The sequence below is a fragment of the Ambystoma mexicanum genome, chromosome 12 (genome assembly GCF_040938575.1).
Source record: "Ambystoma mexicanum isolate Mex_15411 chromosome 12, UKY_AmexF1_1, whole genome shotgun sequence".
Classification (NCBI taxonomy): Eukaryota; Metazoa; Chordata; class Amphibia; order Caudata; family Ambystomatidae; genus Ambystoma; species Ambystoma mexicanum.
The window spans coordinates 489,962,864-489,986,099 of record NC_090936.1 but is presented as its reverse complement, the minus strand read 5'-3'; the positions used below and the strand labels follow the sequence as shown (position 1 = coordinate 489,986,099).

Below are 23,236 nucleotides of genomic sequence, written 5' to 3'. Positions count from 1 at the left end.
TTATTGCACCAGTACACGTTCACAGAGTCAATTAAGACAACTCTCAGAAGATTGCATCGAAAAAACACTGGCAGGCACTTCAAGTGCAAAGTTTGATGGTAAGGCTTGATTATAACGAGCTGAAAAAGTTCCCACGGGGAGGTGTTTTGGCTGGGGCAGAAAGTGGCCGGTAATGGCCATAGAGATTAGCATGGCCAGGGCCAATCAATGGTGGGCAGACCAAGAGTGCTGGCCAGGCACAAGAAGGTAGGCCCCCTGAACTGGTTTTTATTTAACAGATTTCAGCTCAAAGGGGACTGCTTTGAGGGCTTTGGGGGGAGGGAGGATTCCTGCAAAGTGTAGACGTTGTAGAAAAAGTGTTGTACGTTGGAGATGTGCATTTCCCTTTCATTGGCAATCTTCTGCTGAAATGATATATTTGTAACCACGTTCACCATTCCAACAATTTGTAATAATTTGAGTACAAAGAAAACAGCTGATACGACCACCAATTCCTGAGTTTGGAAAGTAGCAGAACATTTGGAAATGCTACCCCTTGGATGGGGATAATGACCTGAAAGTGATCCGGGGGTAAATGTGTTTATCTGAGCACTAAGGGGACACTTCTTTGACACAGCAAACAACAGAAGGGGCCCCAGTTTAAAAACAAAAGGGATGCATAGAGGCTAGAGCAAAGAAATGGGCGCTTTGGCCAGAGCTTTTAAGAAGAACGAAACAGATGCATGGTGGCATGCATGCGTGCTTCTACGTTTGTACTGCATACTTCGCAAAACGTGCCTCTTTAAGCATTAACCAGTTCACACTGCAGAAAGCCCCGCGCATGAGCTCCAAAGCAACAACTAACGAGGACTCACACTTTACTGCTTAGCAGCTCAGCAGGAGCCCAGGCGAAAACAGCCTAGACATTTCAATTACCCGTAATGGTCTGCTTTAACTACCAAAAAATGCGTTGTGAAACTGTGAAAAATAGAACTATGTTCCTGCTCCCTTCCCACTGATGGGGGTGACACCCTGAATGGTGTTGCAGGCCACTGCACAAACACAAGGCTGGGGTTCGTTTCTCTTGGTCAGTTTATGGAGGCAGTTATTTGCCACGACTGGGCTAACTTGTGGTATAGACTGTATCGTTTCCGGAATGTCTGTGTATGGGGTGGGTGCATGGCCACAAGAAGACGCCCCACTGCTGACCAGGCCTCCATGTGAGCCTGCGAGCACCTTGTCTGATTGCTCTGCGGTTTCCGTCTCTGGTCACTGTTCTGCATTAGGACAGATTTTCGCCGTGATATGATCCATGGGCTACACGAAGTTTCATGTAAGTAGCCTATTTTCGCCAGACTTTACTGTATGGCGACAGCAGTGGTCACGCCGCCTGCTTGGTCTCCAGCTTTATCTATATTTTCTCAGTGCCGCTACTCTAGGATTCATTTGTCGAGCACAACAGAGTAGTGGGGAATGCCATTTGTTTGATGATTGTAAAATAAAAACAATTGTTGATTTTCATCACTGGCCAAACAAGGTCCAGTCCCATTTTTGAAAACTGAGCTCTTTACACGGAGCCACCCTCAAGCAGCTGGCCAGCCCGCAAGATTGGACTCAATGCAAGAAGCGTAGGCATTACAAAAAAATGCACTTATTGTAAATATTCAAACACTATTTTAAAGAAAGCAGGCACGCCCCATTCCCCACTGCCTCTTTCCACGGGATAACAGGTCCTGGGCCTGCAGAGTCATCTCGGGCGAGGTTGCCATCGCGCAGCTGGGGTTCTCTCTCATTCCCGGGATCGGCATCAAGCCCTTTGATGTCATCCTGATATCGGTGGCGCGGAACTTTAAAAAATGGTGGCCCGGGCTGAAAGACAGAGAGCCTTTCTGACTCACGGATGTAGGTCAGAAGGGGCAGAGGCAGCACCTGCTGCTGCTACTCTCCCTAGGCCAATCCCCTACCCCGACCAGGGCAATCGTACCGCAGACGGAAATTTTACCTCCCAATGTAATTGAGCCAGGGGTAAAAGTGCCCCCAGGCCAATTGCACCCCGGGCAGCCACCCGCTTCGCCCGGGCCAAGAAACGGGTCTGGACTCAGGTATGGTATTAAGCGCATTATAAATAAACAATTACATACAAATAAATAAACACATGCAGGACATACAGACTGTATACGTATTTGTATAGGCAGGCTGTTCAACTAAGAAATAAATGAACTAAAAGATGGAAAAATAGGCAATTGGTTTAAAAACGGCCAAGGCAGGGAATAGAATCCTAAGGTGCCCAGGATGCCTAAGAATGACACCCAGCCCATGCATTCTCTATGCATTCTCTACCATAGTGTGATGAGGCCTTCTCAGCACCTAGTGCACTTTCTGCAGTGTTGGGCTGTGGTTTGATGGCCTTGTGCTGGCTCGACAGTACACTGTTACTTGGGCAATGTATCGTTGAATGGACAGCTTTACGGCTAGAATTAGGGTAGAACAGAGGTTTCTTCGAGTTGGGTCTGCTTGATGAAGGCTTAATCATATGACGTTTAAATATGGGGAAATGTCTCCAGGTTTGGCAAGGAGGCATAATGGCATATGATCGTGCCGTGGAAGGCTTTGAAGCGTGTTGGCTTGAATGGCTCTATCAAGTGGTTTATAATGCTGAGCAGGCTTGATGTATCTGGTGGCATCTGTTGTGTCAATGAATCCTTCAGTTTGGTCACAGTCGAAGACATCTCGGTGGCTTGAAACTGGCTCAATGTCCTTTTAGAGTCTGCTGAGCAACCGCAGTTGCCAGTGGGAATTCCTGTGGTGTGCTGGAACTTCCTCCACAAAACAGCACACAGCAAGATACCTTTTGCTGCTTCCCTCCCAGGTTCACGTTAACTGTTGCCCCTCCAGGCACCCACAGGCACTCTGTTGTTCTCTGTGTACCTAGATGTTCTGTGCTCTGGTCCTCCACTGCGGAGAAGCTCTCTGTTCCTCCAGCTGATATCCCATGTGTTCCCAAGGGGCGTCCAGGGAAGAGTATCTCCCCCTAATATGATTGGCTGCCTCCAACCTATGGAAGGAGAATTTGAGTTATCAGCGGCTCAGACAGATAACTAACAGGTTGGGCCTTTGCACAGCATTTTGGTTTAATCTTAGTTTGGAATCGGTCAGTGTTAGGAGTGTGCCAAACAAAATAGTGGAACTGCAACTCCGGCAGAGGACAGGGTAGGCGGGGGAGGAGCAAGGAGCACATGTTTCAAGGGGTTTATGGGCCAGGTTGACAGTAAGTGGGTGGAACAGGCAAAAAGGGGGGGGCTCTGGAATGTTTTCATTAATATCTCTCAATTGGTGGTCACTCAGTTAGAAAATGTATATATGGCCTTTGTGAAGTCAATCACCTCTACTCACTGATCTCAACTCTGCTGATACCCATACTTAAGTAGCTGAACATCAGCTGCTTTCACAGGGGCCTGCCACTAGAAAACGTGTTTCATGAATAGGGTTTGGTAATAAATTACAAAGCCTGGATCCCAAGACGGAGCATTTTCTATCTCCTCTGGTCTAACGGAGTTCAAGGGATGAATAGTCTGCTGTCCTGGCGTGTCCCACAGGAGTACCTTACAGTAGTCCAAGTCACAAAGGCTCCTACTATAACTGCAAACTTGTCCAGTGGTATGAAGGGGCATACACTTGTGTATATGCGCGTTACAAATGCCATATCATATCATATCATATCAATCCCATGTAGCCACCTGATGCTAAAATAAAATCCTGTAGAAATGGCCTAGATCTTTATCAACTATAACATCTAAGCATTTAACCTGACAAAAAAACTTGACAAGTTTTCCAAAAATGTTTACGGAAATGGGACATCAAAATAGATCATTTCTTAGTGTTAGCAAAACCACCTCGATCTTCCAATAGTTACAATGAAGCCTCATAGAGTTCATCCAGGCTGAGATGTCAGGCTTTGTCAATGTATGTTGACACATATTTTAGTTCAGCTGTAACTGCTGTAGGGTGGTAAAATGAAGAGGCATGCTTTAGCCTCAATAGGAACAGTTGCAGGAGGTTGACAATGGTTGTAAAAAGTAGTGGAACTGTTAAAGTAAAGAGGAAAAGTAGTGGCACTCTGCCCCTGATAGCTCTTGCTCACTTTGACCTCTGGGCTTGGGTTCTTGCAAGCCTCCTATTAGGATCCAATGGGTAAGTCTCCGTTGTGGAGTGCCCTCCATCTCTTGCAGTAATTCCCATTGTTCCTTGCTCCTATGCTATGCTGGGATTTTCCAATATGGTGAAAAGGATCTTTTACTCTGGCTATGGGGCACATGTGGGCAGCTATGAAGAAAAAAGTGCTAGGCACCATCTACATGGCCTCTGTTGACATGAAAAGTGCAGTTGATACAGTCAGTAGAGGACGGTTGTGGGACAAACGTTGGGTGGCAGGTGTTCCATCCAAGTTGATACAGCTGCTCGCTTTGCTACATAGAGATACACCCATTAGGGGACAATTGGATACAGAGGGCTCAATGACGATTCCTGTCCGTACATTTGTTGGACTGAGGCAGGGCTGCGTTGTAGCCCCCACCCTATAGAATCTTTATACTGCAGATATGGGTAAGATACGGGAGAGGGGTACCACAAACCCAGTCAGATTGGGTATGGTGGCATTGGACTGGATAGCTTTTGCGGATGATATTGTCCTCTTCGATCTTACTCCAATAGGACTGCAGAAAAAACATACACTTTTTTATACCTATGTAGTTGAAAACAACTTAAAAGTGAACTGTTCTAAATCAAGAGTTCTAATAGTATCCACAAAGCGCAGAGAGAGAGAGAGTAAACTTCCTCACCTATGTGGGGTATGAAGTTTCCAACACAATTTCCAAGCAATCAGGGTTCCAACTCATTAATGCAAAATATTGCTCGCTTTCGGGGAAAATGAAAACGGTATATTCCCAGTTATGCCTCTTGTCCCGTTCTATCTGCTGCAAGTAGAAACCAACAATACTGTATGGATTAGATATCATTTTAAGTGATCTGGCGGTGAACATTAAACTCTACACAGGGTATGGTGTGGAAAATGACCTTAGGACTGGTACATTCAGTTCCCAATTATGTGGTGAGGCACGAGTTTGGGCTTGTTTCTTTGGCCACAAGAGCTAAACGAAGGACATGTATCTGATTATGCTGATTATGCTGAATTGATACATTTGCCTCCCAATCACTCTATGAAGGATGGGGAAGAGATCAAACACATAATTCAGGTATTACTATCACCAAAACAAAGGAAGAAATTAACACCTTCCTGGTAGAGATAGGTTCCTCCAAAGAAAAACTGGCTACAAACCCAGCTGGTGTGAAAAAGAAGCTATTTCAGCATGACTTTGACAAAACTATTGAGGAGCTGGCCACTTAGACTCTATATAAAGAATATGCAAGGCTGAATCACAAAAGGGAATACTTGTCAAAATACCTACTAATTTTTCCCTGCCCCAAAAAGAGAAACCTCTACCTGCACTTTCATTTAAACCAGTTCCCCACTCTGGAGAGAGTGAGTTGTTGGGCAGCTGAGCCACGTAATAAGAACTGTAGGTTTTGTGGTAATACTGACTTGAGAGAAACCACGAAACACCTGGTGATGGGTTGTACTGCCTCAAGGGAAGCTAGAGTATACTTGGGCTTGGCTATAGGGAATAAAGCCTTTTGGTCGAGTTTGACGGGAGGTGACTTACAGAGCCTGATATTTTTTTTATTTTTTTATTTAAAATGATATAGTTTGTTACAAACTTTTCATTTATCGATCAAGTCTTTCTAAGCACTTGGATTCAATTCTGCTATAACTGGTTAGGTTACTGTTCCAGTGGGTCCATGCATCAACTCCAATACATTTTGTAAAAATTGCACTATTGTAAAAATAAGATTCTTTTCTTGTCCGTTCATGATTCGTGCCCATCTCGTTTCTGTGTCCATTTCAGTTGATGAAATCTTAAAGAAGGCTCCAAACAACTGTTTCTTCTCATTCAATTCAGGGCATCTCATTGTTAAGTGATAAATTGTTTCTCGTTCTTCTGTTTAGCAGAAGCGGTAGTGTGCCTCCGATGGTTCGAGTTGTTTTGTCACAGCCAGGTAGTCTCTTGGTGGAAGAATATTGAGTCTGATTCTCATATATATTTCTCGTATTGTTGTATCTGCAAAGTTTGTGAAGTACATCAGTGTTTTGTTAATTGCTCGTATGTACATTTGACATTTGATGTTTCTTGAGTATTTTGGGACACTGATGCAAGTCCTTATCCAATCATTTGTTATCATTTGTTTCTTTGCATGTTAAGGCCTTTTAATGAGCATTTCGTTGAGATCTCTTCATATTCCATCAGTTTAAATTGTATTTTTTTCCATGTCTTTCATACTGAATTATTCATTGCCGATTTTTGATCTCTTAGAATGTCTATTGTAGGTATTCTATTGTTTGATAGGAGTTTCCGTAGGATGTCAAGTTGTTTCCATTTTACAATCGAGGCCATGGATTGGGTGGCAACTTGATGGCGTATTCTGACCATGGGGTATGAAGGTGGTAGTTTCAAGATCTTTTGCCAGAAAGCGCCTTCTAATCTCAGCCAGGTGATGTCTTGTATCTGCAGCAATGATTCGCTTCCATATGTAATCGCTGGTGCAACCTTTTGTTTATAGTAAGCCAGTATTGGTTTCAGTGAGAATTTACAAAATTTTCATTTTATTACACATCCCTGTCTTGCCAGTGATTGCATCTTTGCTTCCATTTTGAGAGTCCATTGTTTCTCAGTTGTCGACTGATTTATGATTATGCCCAAATATTTCTATGTTGTTACTTCATCAAGTCTGGTTTCGTTAATTGTTAATTTTAGAGGTTTGGATCACTTGAATGGTAGTTTTGTCAAGGACAACACTTTTGTTTTATCAATGTTTATCTGTAATTCGTTCTTTTCCATGTACACAGTCATTAGATGTAAGCCTGATATTGGCTCTATGTGGACTGCTTGGAATAATTTCCAAAAAGCTTGAGCGGCTACACTTAGAAGATGTAGGAGTGTGGTTGCATGCCTCCTCTTTCACCTCCTCCCTTCGCCATTAACCAGATGATCTTGAGCCAGAAGTAGATGTTTTTTATATATAAAACTTGTGATGCGTTTCTTGATACAATTATTTTTATTTACACTATGAAGGAATGTATTTCTTTCAATATGTAATTTTCTTTTCTACTATTTCTTTGTATTACTGTCTTGTATTTTTTGTGTAAGGTTTTTATTTCTTTGTATATGGGAACCAAAACACACACACAAAACAATGATCTTTCCTATCCTTGATCTTGAATGCTATCATATGTATGCTATTTTCTCCCTCCCTAAGAACTAAGGGCTATGACTGCAATAATCACCCACTGCCCAGGTAACCCCCTACTAAACAGGGTCTGTTTGGGTTCAGGCCAACCTTTAGAAGTCTGCTTCTACACATGCACGTGAAGTGTAAAACTGTCACTTGGGATGATTGAGGTCTTCCTGGGTTGGGCTGAAGCCATCTGGTTTTAGCTCTAACACAGGGTTTACATGAACAGTGTGTGGGCTTTCTATCTTTAGGATAGATAAGCAATAGGCAAGTTCAGTAACTTTAATTCTACTAAGGCTAATATGACATTTGCTTTATTTCTAATCATAGAAAAACATTTTCCTTTGACAAAATTAGTTTTATATTGAATCTGACTTGTAAGGTGCTAGGACTCTGCCCCCAGATGGGACTGAATACTGGAAATAATACGTTTTATCATGAGGCCTTTTAATTGAACTCAAACCTCATTGCGGCCTATCAGTTTAGGGCCTTTGTAAAATGTCCTAATTAATTTTATACTTTCACTTGTCCTTATCTTTTATTTCTGATAGGGTCAGAGGCACCAATAGATATCTGTTTAATGTGCACATTTGATGCTAGGTGTAACTTTGCATGACAGATGGCCATTTCATCTTCCTGCTGTTAGAATGTCTTTGGACTGTGCCAGCAGAATATATATGTGTATCTACTATATTGGTGTCAGTGATTAAATTACTTACTCCCTGAGAGAAAAGTCAGCTTGTTTGTATCAACTGACGCTACTTTATAATCACAGCTGATATGTAGAAGGTATGTCTGTTTGGCAGACCACACTTTCTTGCCAAAATCACCATCACTTTATTTTGCGAAAATAAAATAAACTTAAGATAGTGCACCTTTGCGGATGACATTCTGCTATATCTGGACAACTCTCTCATCCTTAGGAGGGGTCATTTTAAAGAGTACCCATACTGTATGCTCTATCTTGAATGCAAGGCCAAAGGTTGGCTAAGACTGGATACTGTGTTGTTTTGTTTCACGTTGTGAAGATTGAACTATATTCATTGTGGCTAAAGAGGACTAGGTCATACATCTGAACTCATTATAAACCCCTAGAAGTGGTTCCTTAGTGGAGGGTACAATGGTTCCTTGGCCCTAGAGAGTAAGTTTCCCTCTCCCAGTCAAAATGTATCTATACACAGAAAACTCAAGGATGGACTGTGCCAAGAGATGCAATATATATCCTCAATCCTATATATATTTTTTGTTTAAAGCACAGAATTAGCTCGTAAGCATCAGTGCGCTGTGCAGAGTATGGGTAGACAGCATTTGTGCTGGCATCTTTTAACAGTAGCCCAGTACTATGAGGTCTGTGCATCGGGATGTGCACCCATTGGAATTAGTCATTGGTCGGGTGGTGTTGAAAGAGCCATGTTTTCAGAGATTTGCGAAATTGGAGAATTGTTGAGGCATTCCGAGCCGACACCAGGATCGAGTTCCAGGGGGTGGGTTTATGACAATAGAAAGATTGTTTGTGGGTCCTCTCTTTGCGGACTAGTTGTGATTCAAGCCGGCTGGTCGATTTGCTGCGCAAGGAGCGTGTGCCATTAAATATGTGGAGCTTAGCCATCAGGTACGCTGGTGTACTACTCGTGACTGCTTTGTAGTTGATACATGCAATCTTGAACAGTATCCTGGCTTGGGGTGGAAACCAATGTAGTTTGCGTAGGATGGGGGTAATTCGGTCACATTTCTGTGCTCCCATAATAAGACATGCTACAGCATAGTGGACTGCTTTTAGGGGAGCCAAGTGAGCAGCTGAGAGCCCTGTCAGGAGAGCATTTCCCCCATCGATGTGCGAGACCACAAGAGCCTGCACTACGGGCCGCAAGTCCTGCAGCAGGATAAAGGATTTGATTTTTCAAAGGGTAGCGATTCTGAGTCAGGCTATTAAGACCTTCTTGGCTATGTCTTTCTGAACAGATTGCTGTCAATGGTGAAGCCTAAGGATTTTGCTGAATCTGAGAGTTGTGGATCAAATCCTTTTAGACACATATCATTGGGCCATTGTTGGACAAGTTGTTTTTTAGTGGGCGGACCGATGTGGATTAATTCAGTCTTGGATGGGCTTAGTTTGAGGTAGGCAGTCGACATACAGGACTGGATGATGGCTAGGTAATCGCAGAGACGAATGATGTCTTGCGTGCTATTTACTCTCATGTAAAACTGAGTATCGTCTGCGTATTGGTGGATGTCTATGTTGGGATCTTTGAGGTGAGTGTCCAGAAGCTCCATGTAAAGGTTAAAAAGGATTGGTGAAAGGATGAAGCATTGGGGCACTCTGCAGGAGACCTGGGGTCGATTAGAATGCTACAAACAAGTTCATCTGGATAGCCTGGTGTCTGCCTGAGAGGTAGGAGGTAAACCAATTCGAGACAGTGCCAGAGAACCCCATCCTGTCAGCAAGGAGGGAGAGTAGGATGTGGTGGTCAACAGTGGCGAATGCAACCGAGCGATCAAGGCGGATGAGAAGGCATGAGTCACACGTTTCCATAATTTGGAGAGCATCATCACCAGAGCAGTGGTGGCTGTCTCAATGCTACACTTTGGGCAGAACCCTGACTGATTGTCATTTAGGAGGTGGAGTTGTTCGATTATGGCAACTAGTTGTGTAGCAACTACTTTTTACAAGATTTTGCCAGTAAACGGGATGTTCGTGATGGGCCTGGAGGTGGCCAGGTCATCTGGATCTCGGGTTGTTTTTTTCAAAAGAGGTCATGTGAGACCAGCCTTGAGGGTGTGCGGGAATGATCCTTCTGTGAGGGAGGCATTGATGATGCTGAGGAGTACATTGAGTGCCGGGCCCGTCAATTTTTTAATGATGGCGGCTGGAATTATATCATCAGAATAAAAAGTAGGTTTGAGGGAGGCAATCATTTTTAGGAGATCCGGGTGAAAAGAGAGGATAGAATTCGGCCCAGAGGGGCATTGTGCATGCCAGGGCGCGGGGGATGCTAATGCTGTGAGAGGTTGATTTGATGGTCTCTCAGATTTTGTCTATTTTTTCAATAAAATATGTGTTGATTCTGTCACATTTTTCCTGAGGTGCTGGTACCTCGGGGCTGGGTGTGGATTCAGTACAATGCCTTTCTATGTTAAAGAGAGCTTTGCCCCTGTTACCGGCTGCTGCAATGGTGGTGGAGTAGTAAACAGCTTTGGCTGCGGTATTCAGAATTCTAAGGTTTGCGCGCCGAGATTTGAGGTTGGTGAGGTCTCCCGAATTTTGTTATTTGTGCCATTGTTTCTCTAGGGCCTTGATTGAGCCTTTGTCAGAGGCTAGCTCGGGGGTGTACCATGGGGTGGATGGTGTGGTGTTAGCTTGGCTGGATTTTAGGGGAGCATGAGTGTCCACCAGCTTCATAGCAGAGTTGGTGAATAATTGGAGGAGGCCTAAGGCATTCCCTGTGATGGGGAATGCTGGCAAGTTTGCTTCTAGCTCATTGACCGAGAAGGTTTTGAATGAGCAGTATTGAGTGAAGGGGCGTTTAGCTTGACCTTTGTGAGCCATAAGCGAGTGGGTAACTGATAATGGGATGGCGGTGTGGGCAGACCAGTCAAGTGGGATAGGGTCTGCACAGGTGATGCAGCGGGATGATGTGAAGACTAAGTCTAAGGTGTTGCCTTTGTTGTGCGTGGGCGAGAGCACAATTTGCTTAAGGTCCATGGAAACGGTCAATGTGAAAAGCATGCTTCAAGTGTGGTTGTCAGCCTGTGACTCGGGGACGTTAAAATCACTGCGAAAGACATTATTTGAATGTGCTAATTTGGCAGAGGAGAGTAAGACAGAGAAGACTTCAATGAAAGAGTCACTCCTGTGAGGTGGTTTGTAGATGAGGTGGAAGGTCATAGAGGACATACGTCACAGAACAGCCAAGAACTGACTCTGAATAGAGATTGGTCTCCCTTCTCATGCTGGGTGGTGATCTCTTTAGCAAACGACTAAATAAAGACTGGGCTTGAATAATAAAATATACTCTAAATGCTGGGTAACTGAAGTCACTGCTCGCTTTTAGTGGTGTTCCATACAGAAGGGATGCCAAGCATTAAATAGGCCAAGACGACTCTTTGAAAACAGTGTGCCTCGTTTGTAAATCTGCATATAAAGGTCACACTTTGGGAAGATGGCTTCATGATGACATGCTTGGCCAAAGATTCACTGCAACAAAAAAGCAGCTGTAGAGACAGAAGTAGAGTCTTGTACTTCTTCTGTTCCTGGGAAATGATGTTTACCACTGTGCTTGCCCTAACATGTAGTTAGGGTAAACTGTAGTTTAGAATGCCCTCATGTGCTTCTCTACGTTCTGTCTGTCTGCTTAGGCTGGAGTGTAGTGCTTGTTATCTTGTGATGAGCATGTTGAATTGTTGCCTCAGGATCCTAGCTGCCAACTGAGAATATGACTCCAATTATGTGCTCCTGTGCATCATCACGACTAGCAGCACCATGGCCATTGTACTAGCAACAATTTCACAACTGATGATCACAGCAGTCAATGTTTTCCTGCTCTCTGTTATTTCCAACTGACAATGCTATGTGTGCCCCAACATGAAATATACTCACACACCTTTCCAAACATATCAGGGACAGAGTGGGAACATTAAAAACATGACAACTATAATTGAGCATCGATTTTGTGATCAGACTGGCTAGACCTTTGACACTACCAGAACAAATCCCGGTGGCCTAGAGGTCAGTATGGAGAAAGGCAGAAGGTTGCTTGCCAGTGATATATCTAAACTGATGCGCCCATTAATTCAAACGTTGATACACCTGCCAGCTCCAATAGTGTACTACACATTGAGTACTATTAGGGGCAACCTGCCCTAGTGGCCCATGATTCCTCCCAGAGTTTGTTAAGAGTCTTGTGTAAGCTCTGTGACACAGTTCTGCACCTTACCAAACCCCCAGCCCAGAACCTCCTGGTATTGGCTTGTCTATGGTCCAGAAGTAGTGGAGCCAACGAGCAGTGGGCAGATATGGGAGGTCTGCTGTCCAGGGACCTACCAGTGGCTTCTCTCAATCCCCAGCCCCCAGGACCAGAACCTCCTGGTATTGGCTTGTCTGTGGTCCAGAAGTAGTGGAGCCTGCGAGCAGTGGGCAGATATGGGAGGTCTGCTGTCCAGGGACCCACCAGTGGCTTCCCGAAAATCGCCAGCCCCTAGCTTCAGGACAATCATACCTTATAGGTCTCAAGACACAGGGTCATTTAGCAGTGGTCCAATTTCAGGATTTTTTCAGAGCCAACATCGGGTAATCTCTGTGATGTTTAAGGGTCTGACCCACACATTGGTGCAGAATACGCCTTGAATGACACCTGGGAGAAGAGGCACATACTATCGTAGATGAGGGGCAAATCACACTGCTGCTGCAGCTGAGCCTGCCTGCGGTTTTCAACGCAGTGAATCACCAACTCCTTATAGAAACTTTGGTCCAGGGGGTCGAAAGGTTTCCAATAATGCCTGTGTTTGCCTGACAGCTTTCAGAGTGACAGGCCCCGGCAGGTGTCTCTTTTCTGACTCAGGGGAACATCTTATATGTAGAGTGTCAAAGGGATGGTAACTTTCTACAGCTTATTGTCTACTTTTTACCCGTCCCACTAATTCACACTGCTATAGTCGTCAGGATATTTACGGTCATGGACTAATTACACCCGGCTGTTGGTTGAGGTGACAGTTTTCATCGCTCTCAGTGTGCACCCAAGTTTTAGACAAAGGAGATGATAACTCGCTGTAAACTGCAACTGATTGGAGGAAAGTCAGAGGGGGTCTATTTTGGTAAACCTAACATCCTGAGCATCGTACAAAGGCATGTGCCTTGTTTATCTCCTCCAAAGTTAAGAACGAAGTTTGGATATTGTATTGGTGGCAGTCATCAAAACAACTGTATGATAATGGACCTTGCTGAAATAGCGAATCCCCTTGTTGGCTGGTCATCATAGAGCACCAATCATCTGAAGAATGTCCACTCTGGGCTACTAGAACACATAACCTGCAAGTCCACCTAACAAACCGAGATCACACCTACTGTTGATGATACAGCTTACATATGGTCTCTGGAGGTACAAACGTGACATGTGAGCCAACGAGGCTTCATGCTGGCTTCCTGTGGTGCACCCAATCAGTTTCAAGGTTACCCGTGTCAGTATCCAAACACATGGCTCCGGCACAGCTCAGCCATAAGACACCTTAGTGCATACATGAACAGCACTGCTTTTAGGCACAATAAATAATCCACTCATGTTCAAACCAATGACTAGAGATCCTTAAATTTCCGAAATAACAACTATAGTCGAAGCCAGTAGATCATCCTTTGGGCAACTTGCAAAACATTTATCCTCGACTCCGTTAGCGTCCCGAAACAACTCCTCATTGTTTGGCTTGTCCACAAATGTAAGTCTTGGCTTTTGACAGTATTGCATTGTAACAATGGAAAGTGACCCAGAATCCCACAGTTCGAACAAGCAAACCATGATTTAGTGAAGGGGATGGAGTGGAGTTTTATCTGAAGCATCAGGGCGATATTTGAGAATCAATGTCATGAGTACGTGAACAGCACCAGGCTCAACCCTGGGTAGCGCTAGGAGGGGCATACCTGTGCCACGTGAGTTGCTCTTGAGGAATAATAAAGCCACACCAGGGTATTATTTGGCAGACCTAAAGAGCACAACTGTGCTGAACCAGAGACAGCATTGAGCAGCATCAGTTGCGTATTTGGGTATAGCCACTTAACAATATTCGGGAAAACGGGGGGGGGCAGAATTGAGCAGAGCATTTGCATTTAAATGAGCAGTTCCCAAGGAACATGCTGGGATAACCATGAGGCATCATTGAAGAGAATCACAGAGCAAAGCTGAACTGTATCCAGGGCAACAGTAAGTAAGGGAGTCACAGAGCATGTGTGAGCAGCACCGGCCCATTACTAAACAGGGATACAGAACACAACTGAGCTGCACCTATTTAAGAATAGTGAGCATAATTGAGATGCACCTGTGCATATATTTTGTTTTTGTTTTGTCAACATCTTTTTAGTGTACATATTTAGGGAAGAACACTTCAACACCGTACTCAAAAGACTGTTTACAATTACGTATGCAACTGCGGAGAAACCCATAGCGTCCAACAACATGGGAATCAATTCTCAGGAAGAGAAAATCAACCAGAAGCCCCTGAGTAGATGGGGAGACATTGAACAGACCATATCAATATTTTTTGGACCCTGCATCAACCAAAGTCCCCATTCCATTGAGGGGGGCGGGCCAGTCAAAGGCCATCAGCCCTGTCTAACCACTAGCGTAATCTATGAATCAAGCTGAGGTTGGCCATGAGCTCAAGTCACAAGTTTGACCCTTCACAGCGTCCCAACCCTTCCCAGCTCAAGTCCCGCCCTTTCCACCTATATTTTCTCCAGAATTCCCTGGCAGCCTTTACTTTTCCAAGGATAAATATTGTTTCCTTATAAATGTCCCTAGTTTCGTGTGTCTTCGTACAAGTGACTGGATCACCACCTCTGGCAGTTCCCCTGTTAAGGCCTGTAAGTAAGGCCTTTTGTTGATGATCCCAGGGCAGAGATCAGGGAACAAGAGAATTGGATGACCCCCGTATTCAGTCTTTTCCTGGATTGCAGCTGCTTTGAGCATACTATGCACCGGTTTGCAGTGTCTAGGCCACGCCCCCATAAATCTAGATATGGAAGGCTGGATAAACAAAAGGCTGACTTTCATTCGTAGGCCTGTAAGGGGTGTGGACCACATGGGAGATGGACAAGTGTGCCGGAGCGCAACCAGTAAGTGGAGAGTGTGGTGGTGGACCATCCAGTGGCCTGGGGAGAGGGCTCTGAAAGGTATCGGGAGGGGGCCAGGCACAAAAGGGCCATACGATGAAGACAGCCTTTTTGGCCTGGAATCTGCAAAGCCAGCTTTTTGTGCCTGACCTTAAGGCCCCAAACCTATTCCACGCATCTGGTACCACCAGCACCAGTATGACCATCCCTGTTCCCTGTGGTCTACACCCAGACTCCTTTATGAGCACCGGAAGGCTTTCTTTTGGGTGATTGTTGCCCCTTCCCTTCCTGGATTTGCTTTTAAGGTTAATAAAGCATTCACTGTGGTTGAGAGGTCTTCTGACTCCCCAAGTTGAAGCAATCCTAGGGGACGTATGTTCGCTGTGCTGCTCAGATTCTCAAGTCTCTCAAGTTTGTTCTCCATTTAACTGATTAAAGACGCTGCACAGTGCTGTGCGGCCTTCTGTCTCTTACCCCTTGCTTTACTAAGCTTATGTCATCTCCTCAACTCTGTCCCCATCCGCATCCGCATTTCCAAGTCTTTAATAAACAGGGCTTGAAAGATGCAGTGCATGGCTTCAAGCATTTGGATTCTCTTTTCCTTCCCATGTCGCCCTCTCGTTTCTTGAAGTGTGGATTCAGGACGTCGCTTAATTTTGTACCATTGAAGCTGCCTACTCCAAACTTGTCTCCTCTGTCACCATTCTTCCTGTTTTGGTGGAAGTTTCCTATGCCAGGTCCATATAGCCCACACAACTTAGCTCTAACTTTCACGCAGGCTTAAAGACTCCAGGCTTGCTGCCCCCCTGGTGCCAAGATCCACTGGTGTTCCTGGCTGATGGAACTGCACCTCCTGATGCAGCTGCCTCTAACTCCAGATGTGGTGATCTTGTGTCCATTCACTGGAGATATGCTCTGATCCTGGCCATCAAAGGCTCGTCCGCCCCTCGTTCAGATGGGAGGGATGGGAAGCAGAAGATTGTCTCGAGCATCACTATAGGTGTGGCTGGAGCCGAAGAAGCAAAATCTAATTTCCTGGTCAGTGGGGCATCTTCTCTTCTTTACCATAGCTTCTCTGGAGTGCCAGGGTTCCCCCCTTCCCCAATCTGCCACAGTGCCACCAGCAGTCCTCCTTAAGCCGCATTCTCCAGGCCTATCACCAGCTCTGCCCCCTTCCACCAGGGCATAACTGAGTGGCACAATGGGACATAATTAACATGCACCACAGGCATAATTGAGCAGAGTCACCAACAATAATTGAGCGCAGTCCCTGGGCGTAATTGAGCAGAACCACAATCCTAATCGATTTATATCAGGTGACATATTTGAGCAGCACAATGGGCACAATTGTGTGGTAACTGGATCACATTTGAGCTAAACTGCTGGTCTTAAAGAAGTAAAATCCAAAGTCTTCTGCCAACTCTCCATCCCACCCCCTCCCTCTTCACAGAACTCAATTCTTACATGCTAACTACTCCAAAGTCACCCTCAGAAATGATCCACCCTTCTTCCATGCCTACTTTCCACACTACATCTCCCATGATCACATCTTCCCTCACCGGTTTGACACATTTTTCGCCAACATCCAAGCCATCAGATCCTCCAGCATTGCTCTTTTCAACCATGCATTATCCCCACTTCCTTTATACCAACTACATAAAGGTGTACTTTGTCCTTCTCTGCCTCCATTGATTTCCCCCCTCAAGCCCACTTCCCCCAAACAGCCACCAATTTCACTCCAACCCCAGAGCAGCCAAACCGTTGGGAACCTTCTGTGCTCAATTTGTGAAAATCACCGAACCCACATTCGGTACACATCTAGAGCACACACTCAAGCTTCTGCTAGACCCCAATGTTGTCTGATTTCTCCATGCTTCAAAATTGGCCCTGATCATATCCTTGCTTAAACCCATACCCTTGGCTGGCACTACTCCATTGATATCTCCTCACCTTTCTTCCTCCTTTGTTTCAGTGAAGCAACACATGAAAGCTTGGGACTAAATTTACACACTACCTGTCTACAAACAACCTTGTCAACCCTCTTGTACGTGGATTCTCCCAAGACCTCACTCTTTCATGTCACATGTGTGATCTCTTTTCTCATGCACTAACTCCAGTGTAACCATTCTAGACGACTATGGCTCCATTTGACTCTACACACCACCCCTCAAACCTGCACACATTGCCACACTGGTATTTAAGGATCGCTCTCCTCTGGATCTACACCGGCCTCCTGGAAAGATACTCTGCCAGCTCATGGTGTTCTGCCACTCCCTCCTCCATCATGGCTCTGTCCTCAGTCCTCCCTATTGGCTTTCTAAACCACCTCCTTGGGAGCATTGTCTCTACCTACATGTTAACCACATCCAACTCGGTCATCTTCGCCTCTCACTCTGACTTGCTTGTAACCTCACATCTTGGACTGCCTCTACTCCATCAGCTACTTGATTTTCATCCACTGCCTTGTGATCAACTAGACAGATAGGAATCAGAAGTTTTTGCTTGTCAACTGTCTCGAAGATCATACGTCTCCCTCCATTATATTCTCATAAGCTTGCTTCTCTATATCCCTCAAGGCCGCAACCTCTGAGTCATCTTTGACAGCAAACTCAAACGATCTGCCTTTATCAATGCCACTGGCAACTTAGCCGCTTGCCAACTACTGAATATTGGAAGGATTCACCCTCTCCGTACCTCCTTTGCATCTGCAACACATGCATATACATCCCCAGATCTCAAACCCGCTGCCACCAGGTGCACCTGAAAAGCATCCATCACCCCTGCTCCCCCATGTAGGTGTACCAGAAGAAAGCATAAGTGAACCAAAGAACTAAAGAACTACACGCCAGCATTCCTTTGTCCACCTTTGCTTTTGCGTGCCATTGACTTTTACCTAGTGTATTTCTCCTTAAGGGGTTTTGGGACAATCCATCCTGCTCTAACCTTTGCCTTCCCGTCCATTCTCTACTGCCCATCAAGGCTCACCAGGGTGATCTATAACCCAGGTAAGCAGGGTTTGGAGGCAGGTAAGAGGCAGGTCAAGTATTCATTTAAGGCATATGAAAGTGAACTGTGTGCTCGCCTAAACATGTCTCCCAAAAAGAGGTGTGGTACGATCCCCCCACTACACAGGTCTCTTCTGTTCCTACCTGTCCACCACTGAAAGACTTCCTTTAATGATATGAGATTGATCTCCTCTTTAAAAAGGCCTTGAATCTCCAGCTACTCAAACTGGAAGGGGGACCTAATGCCAGTCCCTCAAGCTGCAGCCGTCAGTCATGGGCAAAGTCGCTGGTCTGAATACTGTAACCTCGACTGGGCAAAGGCTTTGGCCTCTGTGTCACCTAGTTATGCAGCAATGCCCCCCCTCGCCCCTCGCCATGGCCACTGGTTAATGGTGCCAGCTACTACACTGCTTGCCTTTCACCACATGTATGGGCCTGATTCACAGAAGCGTTTTATAATGGCGCAATCCCATAGGAAAAAGCTCTGTGAATCGGGCCCTATAGTGACCACTGAACTCTTATCTCATGAAAAGCGTATTCGAGTCAAATTCATGAAAAAATGAATACATGCAAATTATTGATCAGTGCTTTAGTAAGAAATCGGTGGCCCGCTACATACGTGAACAGCCCCCATGGCATAAACGAATGTTATTAGCATCACCCTGTACTGTCTGAGTAGCGCTCATGCATGTGATTGCTGCATTCCAGAACACATTTTAGTTTCTCCCATAAGCCTTCGATTGGATTTTCACTGGCACAAGATGTAGAATGGTGATTTTTTCTGCTGTGGAAAAATGTGTCAGGGACAGGGACAAGTTAGGCGGAGCTGGTAAATGCGGCAGTATTACTGTATACCATCACAATACCGCACCGCCCAACTATAACTTTGGTGGAAAGTTGGAGGATTCACCTCCTTCTATGAGCTGGCGACAAATATGTCAGCTTTCTGCAAAATTTTGGATGAATTATTGTGGCAGAATTACCACTACGGTAATTCTGCCAAAAAATCCCAAAGGTGGCAACTAGACTCCAATTATTCGGGACGAACACCACCAAGTGGCGATAATAGTAATATAATTTAGTACCATCTCGGAGGATTTACAGCTGAAATACCACCAAACCTGTAATGAGCCCCAATTAGGCACTGATATAAGTTTGGTTTGTAAACAGTGTTTCCAGCAGGCACACATTCTAGTGATGGACACATACATGATTTCCTGCCGCTGAGAAATAAGAACTACACAAAATACTGTGACAGTTGCAGACCTTAAAATATTGAAATATATCATGAGTTTAATAACACAGATATTTTTACCCAATATATTTGTAACATACATGCTGTAAAATGGGATAGTCAGCCCTATTTCTTAAAAAAAAGAAAATGACAGGTTCTGCCTGATTGCTGATCTCTCTCACTCTGTTAGTGCAAAATGTTGCTGTAATATAAAAAAAAACAATACACAGGGCTGCTTTCGAGTCAGAAATACCCAAACCCTCTTTACGGCTGGAAATAAAGGGTGGCAGGAAATTGTCTCTAGTTTCTGGCTGATTCCCTATGTACATAAAGAGTGTCCACAAGACCAACATTCACACATGCGAGAGGTCCCTGCGCTCATTCTAAGCTTGACGCAGTCCAAATTTGGTGGTAATTCTACTTCCAACACTTTTTTTGCCGGTAGTGAAACAACCCTTAGGTTTCTTGCTCTGGCAAACGATTAGTGTGGCGGTAAAGGAGAAGGGTTACCACCATCCTAGTGCTGGACGTAACGCCTCCTCTTTAACGCCAAACACTGGGTTTCATCACAAGTACGGTGTTGCAGGTAAAAAAAGTGGTAATGCAGCGGTAATTCCATTACTGGCGCATTACCATCGCATTACCGCATCACTGTACTACTAGTTTGTTGCTAAGGTGGTGGATTTACCACCAGAGAAAAGTTGCAGGTAAATCCTCCACCTTGCTGCCAAAAATCAGCAAAGTTGGCAGAATTAACCACTGCAGTAATTCTGCCAAAATCCCCATAGAGTCCTATGGACTCCAAAAATTGAATTAACATCGCCTTACCACCACTTGTAATCTTACAGTAAATCCGCGGTACCAGGTTGGCGGTAACGGTAATCGAGTTTAACGGAAATTCAGCAGATTTACTCCCAAATTACCGGCAAATATGTAATGAGGCCCATTGAAGGAATTAATTAACACAGACATGGTAATTTCTCCAAATCCCCCAGATAACCCAATAGAATCTATGAGTGGGGACTAACGCTGCCATACCGGCACTCATAATCTGGTATGACGGTATCTGTAATCAAGTTTGGCCATAATTCTGGCAGAATTAACACCAAACTCGCAATGAGGCCCAATGTCGGGGATATTGCGGAAACTGTCACCTGGTTCCCCGTCTGGGGAGCTCATGCTTGCAGTGAGAGGCCAATGCTGGAAAGGACATTAGAACCTCAAGTAGAAATGGCACCCCTAAGAAAGAGGCCAACGGCTGGCCATACTTTATGAGCACCCCTTTTGTCCCAGTCTTCAGGAAGAGAAGAAATATTGGATGGTGGCGGGCCCTCAAATTTCAGAGACCATTAGTTCAATGTTTTTAACCCGAGCTAAATAAATGAGCACATATTAAAATAGTCACATACTCTGACCTCCTATCTATAGGCCCCTATGGAGTGAGGCCAATGATTGAATGGGCATGCAGACTAAGCTTCTGTCTTAACTCGCGAGGGAATGTCTTCAAAAAGTGGCGCTAGTGGTTTCTCCATTTTCATCTCTAATACTCTAGAGGCAACTCCAGCAGAGAGGCCAGTCACTGCTTGGACATGCAGTCAAAACTCCCCTCCTGCTCCTTGTATGCAGTTCCTGCTCAGAGAGGCTAAGCATTGGATGGGAATTGAGGCTGAATTCACTTCTCTCTCTGCTCGAGCCATTCGCCGAAGAGTGAGGCAAAATGCACAAAGTTTTGAAAGGATTGAGCCTGAACTCCCCATACCATGTACAGGGGTTCCCTGCACAGAGTAACACGTGTGGCAACGACAATGCAGCCCCATTCTCCACCTCTACTAAAAGAGACCTCTGGGCAGAGAGGCCAGGCATAGAATTACTTCTCAAGCTCCCTACGCCTGGCTATCCACGAGGCGGAGGGAAACCCAGCATCTTTAACGAGCACTAAAAGAAATGGAAGAAAAAGACACAAGCACAGAAAGAGGCACTGACAGATATTGTTCGCAATGGTCGTGCCCATGTACATATTGCTCACCACAAGCCATGTACATCATTTACCTCTAGGTATCAGGTGCCATGCAATCATTACTCCAGGGCACCCAAAGTATCGCTTTTAGTTGGGTGAAAAGCTGAGCGCCTCGCCTATGACTTGCGGCCAGACTTGATAAACTCAAAACACTGAGCTACCTTATCCCACCGTGTGCTTACCTCGGCTCCACTTGCTCGCAACATCTGCCTCTGCGCCGTAATAAAAGACGAGTAGCAGGAAGGCTTGGAGACGCATCTTTGCTGCTTCCCTCAAATGCTGTACTGCTCCCCTTTTCCCAGGAGGCTTGTCGCAGGTTCTCACCCGGCCAGGTACGGCCTCGTCGTCGCTGCCTGAGCCTCGCTCTCCCTTTCCTTCTCTGGACCACAGGCTGCGAGTCGTCTCCCCTGCAGATGTGTGAGCGCTTTCTTCTCGTGCGCACATCTGGAGGCGATCAGAGGGGCACGTGCGCGCGCTGGCAGCTGGGACCGGCCTGGAGCCGACAGCGCATTCCTCCCACCGGCTTCTGTTGGCCGGCGTGGACAGGGGGCAGAGTCCTTTTGCAGGATACAGTAAGTCGTGTATGTCACTGAAAGAAACGAGGCGCGAGAAGAAGGAGGAAAAAGACACATCATTGCCGTGGCAGCCGAGGACACTGCCCTACAGGGAGAATGGAGGGATGGGCGCAGGGGAGATCCGGCATTGCAACAGTGGGTGTGGGGAGTGTGATGGTGAGCCACGAAAAAAGTCCTACTTCTTCTCCCCCAAATGCAGTGCGTGCAACTCCATACAGTCTCATTCGCGCCCCCAAACCGCCCACTCCCGCCCCAGTCTACTTATTTGGTAGTATTGGTAGCAGAGTGGCATTTTAACACATAACAAAACAACAACAAAAAATGCAGAATCATTACGGATGAAGTAAACTCATCGATTAGACCTCTGTCCTTGCCCTCTGGGGCAAAATACATGCAAACCTCCTAATGACTTCACAGAAAAGGACATCGCAAGGAGCATCGTTAGTCTGATACTTGGAGGCACCATGGAAGTGACTTTAGAATACGGTGCCATAAGTAAGCCAAGTGGCAAATAACGTTGTGGTGCAAAATAACTAAATTGCACTATTAGCAGATATGGAGCAGCTCTATAGTCATTAGGCTTTTTTAAATAACAGCATGATATATTAACATAAGCGATACAGTGAATCACTTATTGAGCTGCAGATAAGACAAAGCCCAATTAAATGATCTGCCCAGGATCACACTCTTTGGTTAAATGGTGAAACCAGGATGTGGACAATTTAAGCAACTGAGCACATCTTCCCAGATTGAGGTGATATAGATATTTATTAAGGTTTTGCTTTGCATTGCATGTGCTTATGTAATAGTTTATTTATAACAATGCCTTGGAAGCATACCCCATTACACAATAAACTAGTCTTTCATAGTGAACTAACTATACACTATATACATTGTCATAGAAATATGTTGAGCAATAAGAGTATGGCGTTAGTTTTATTCTCTGCTTCCTGCATGCAAAGTCACATTAGTATCATGCAGATTAATGTAAGCCTAACAAACCCCCCTTGGGTTTTAAAGCCATAGGGCCTCATGACAAGTCTGGTGGTAAAAAGTGGCGGTAACAGGATTAGCGCCACCAATACCGCTCTGCTGGATCATGAGCCGGCGTAAATACCACTGACTGTAAAATCATCCGGCGCAATTACAGCCAGCACTATTACAGCCAGCGCTACTACAGCTGGCCACATGTGCCCCAAACACAGCTGCATCAGAAGTCAATGTTCGGTGGTATATGCACCGAAAACTGGCACTAATACCACC

The 23,236-nt window shown here is 45.2% G+C and overlaps 1 protein-coding gene across 2 annotated transcripts in view; it reads right to left on the bottom strand.

Moving 5' to 3' along the window:
* The window catches only part of FAM180A (family with sequence similarity 180 member A), a 130,501-nt gene extending 108,373 nt beyond the window's left edge, over positions 1-22,128 (bottom strand). The window contains exon 1 of one of the 2 annotated variants that reach the window (XM_069628765.1): positions 21,581-22,128. In XM_069628765.1, the coding sequence (XP_069484866.1) occupies positions 21,581-21,842 (262 nt within the window). In that variant the 5' untranslated portion in view covers positions 21,843-22,128. The remainder of the gene's footprint in view (positions 1-21,580) is intronic. The other variant, XM_069628766.1, reaches the window with a different exon arrangement.
* Between the last annotated feature and the right edge of the window lie 1,108 nt (positions 22,129-23,236).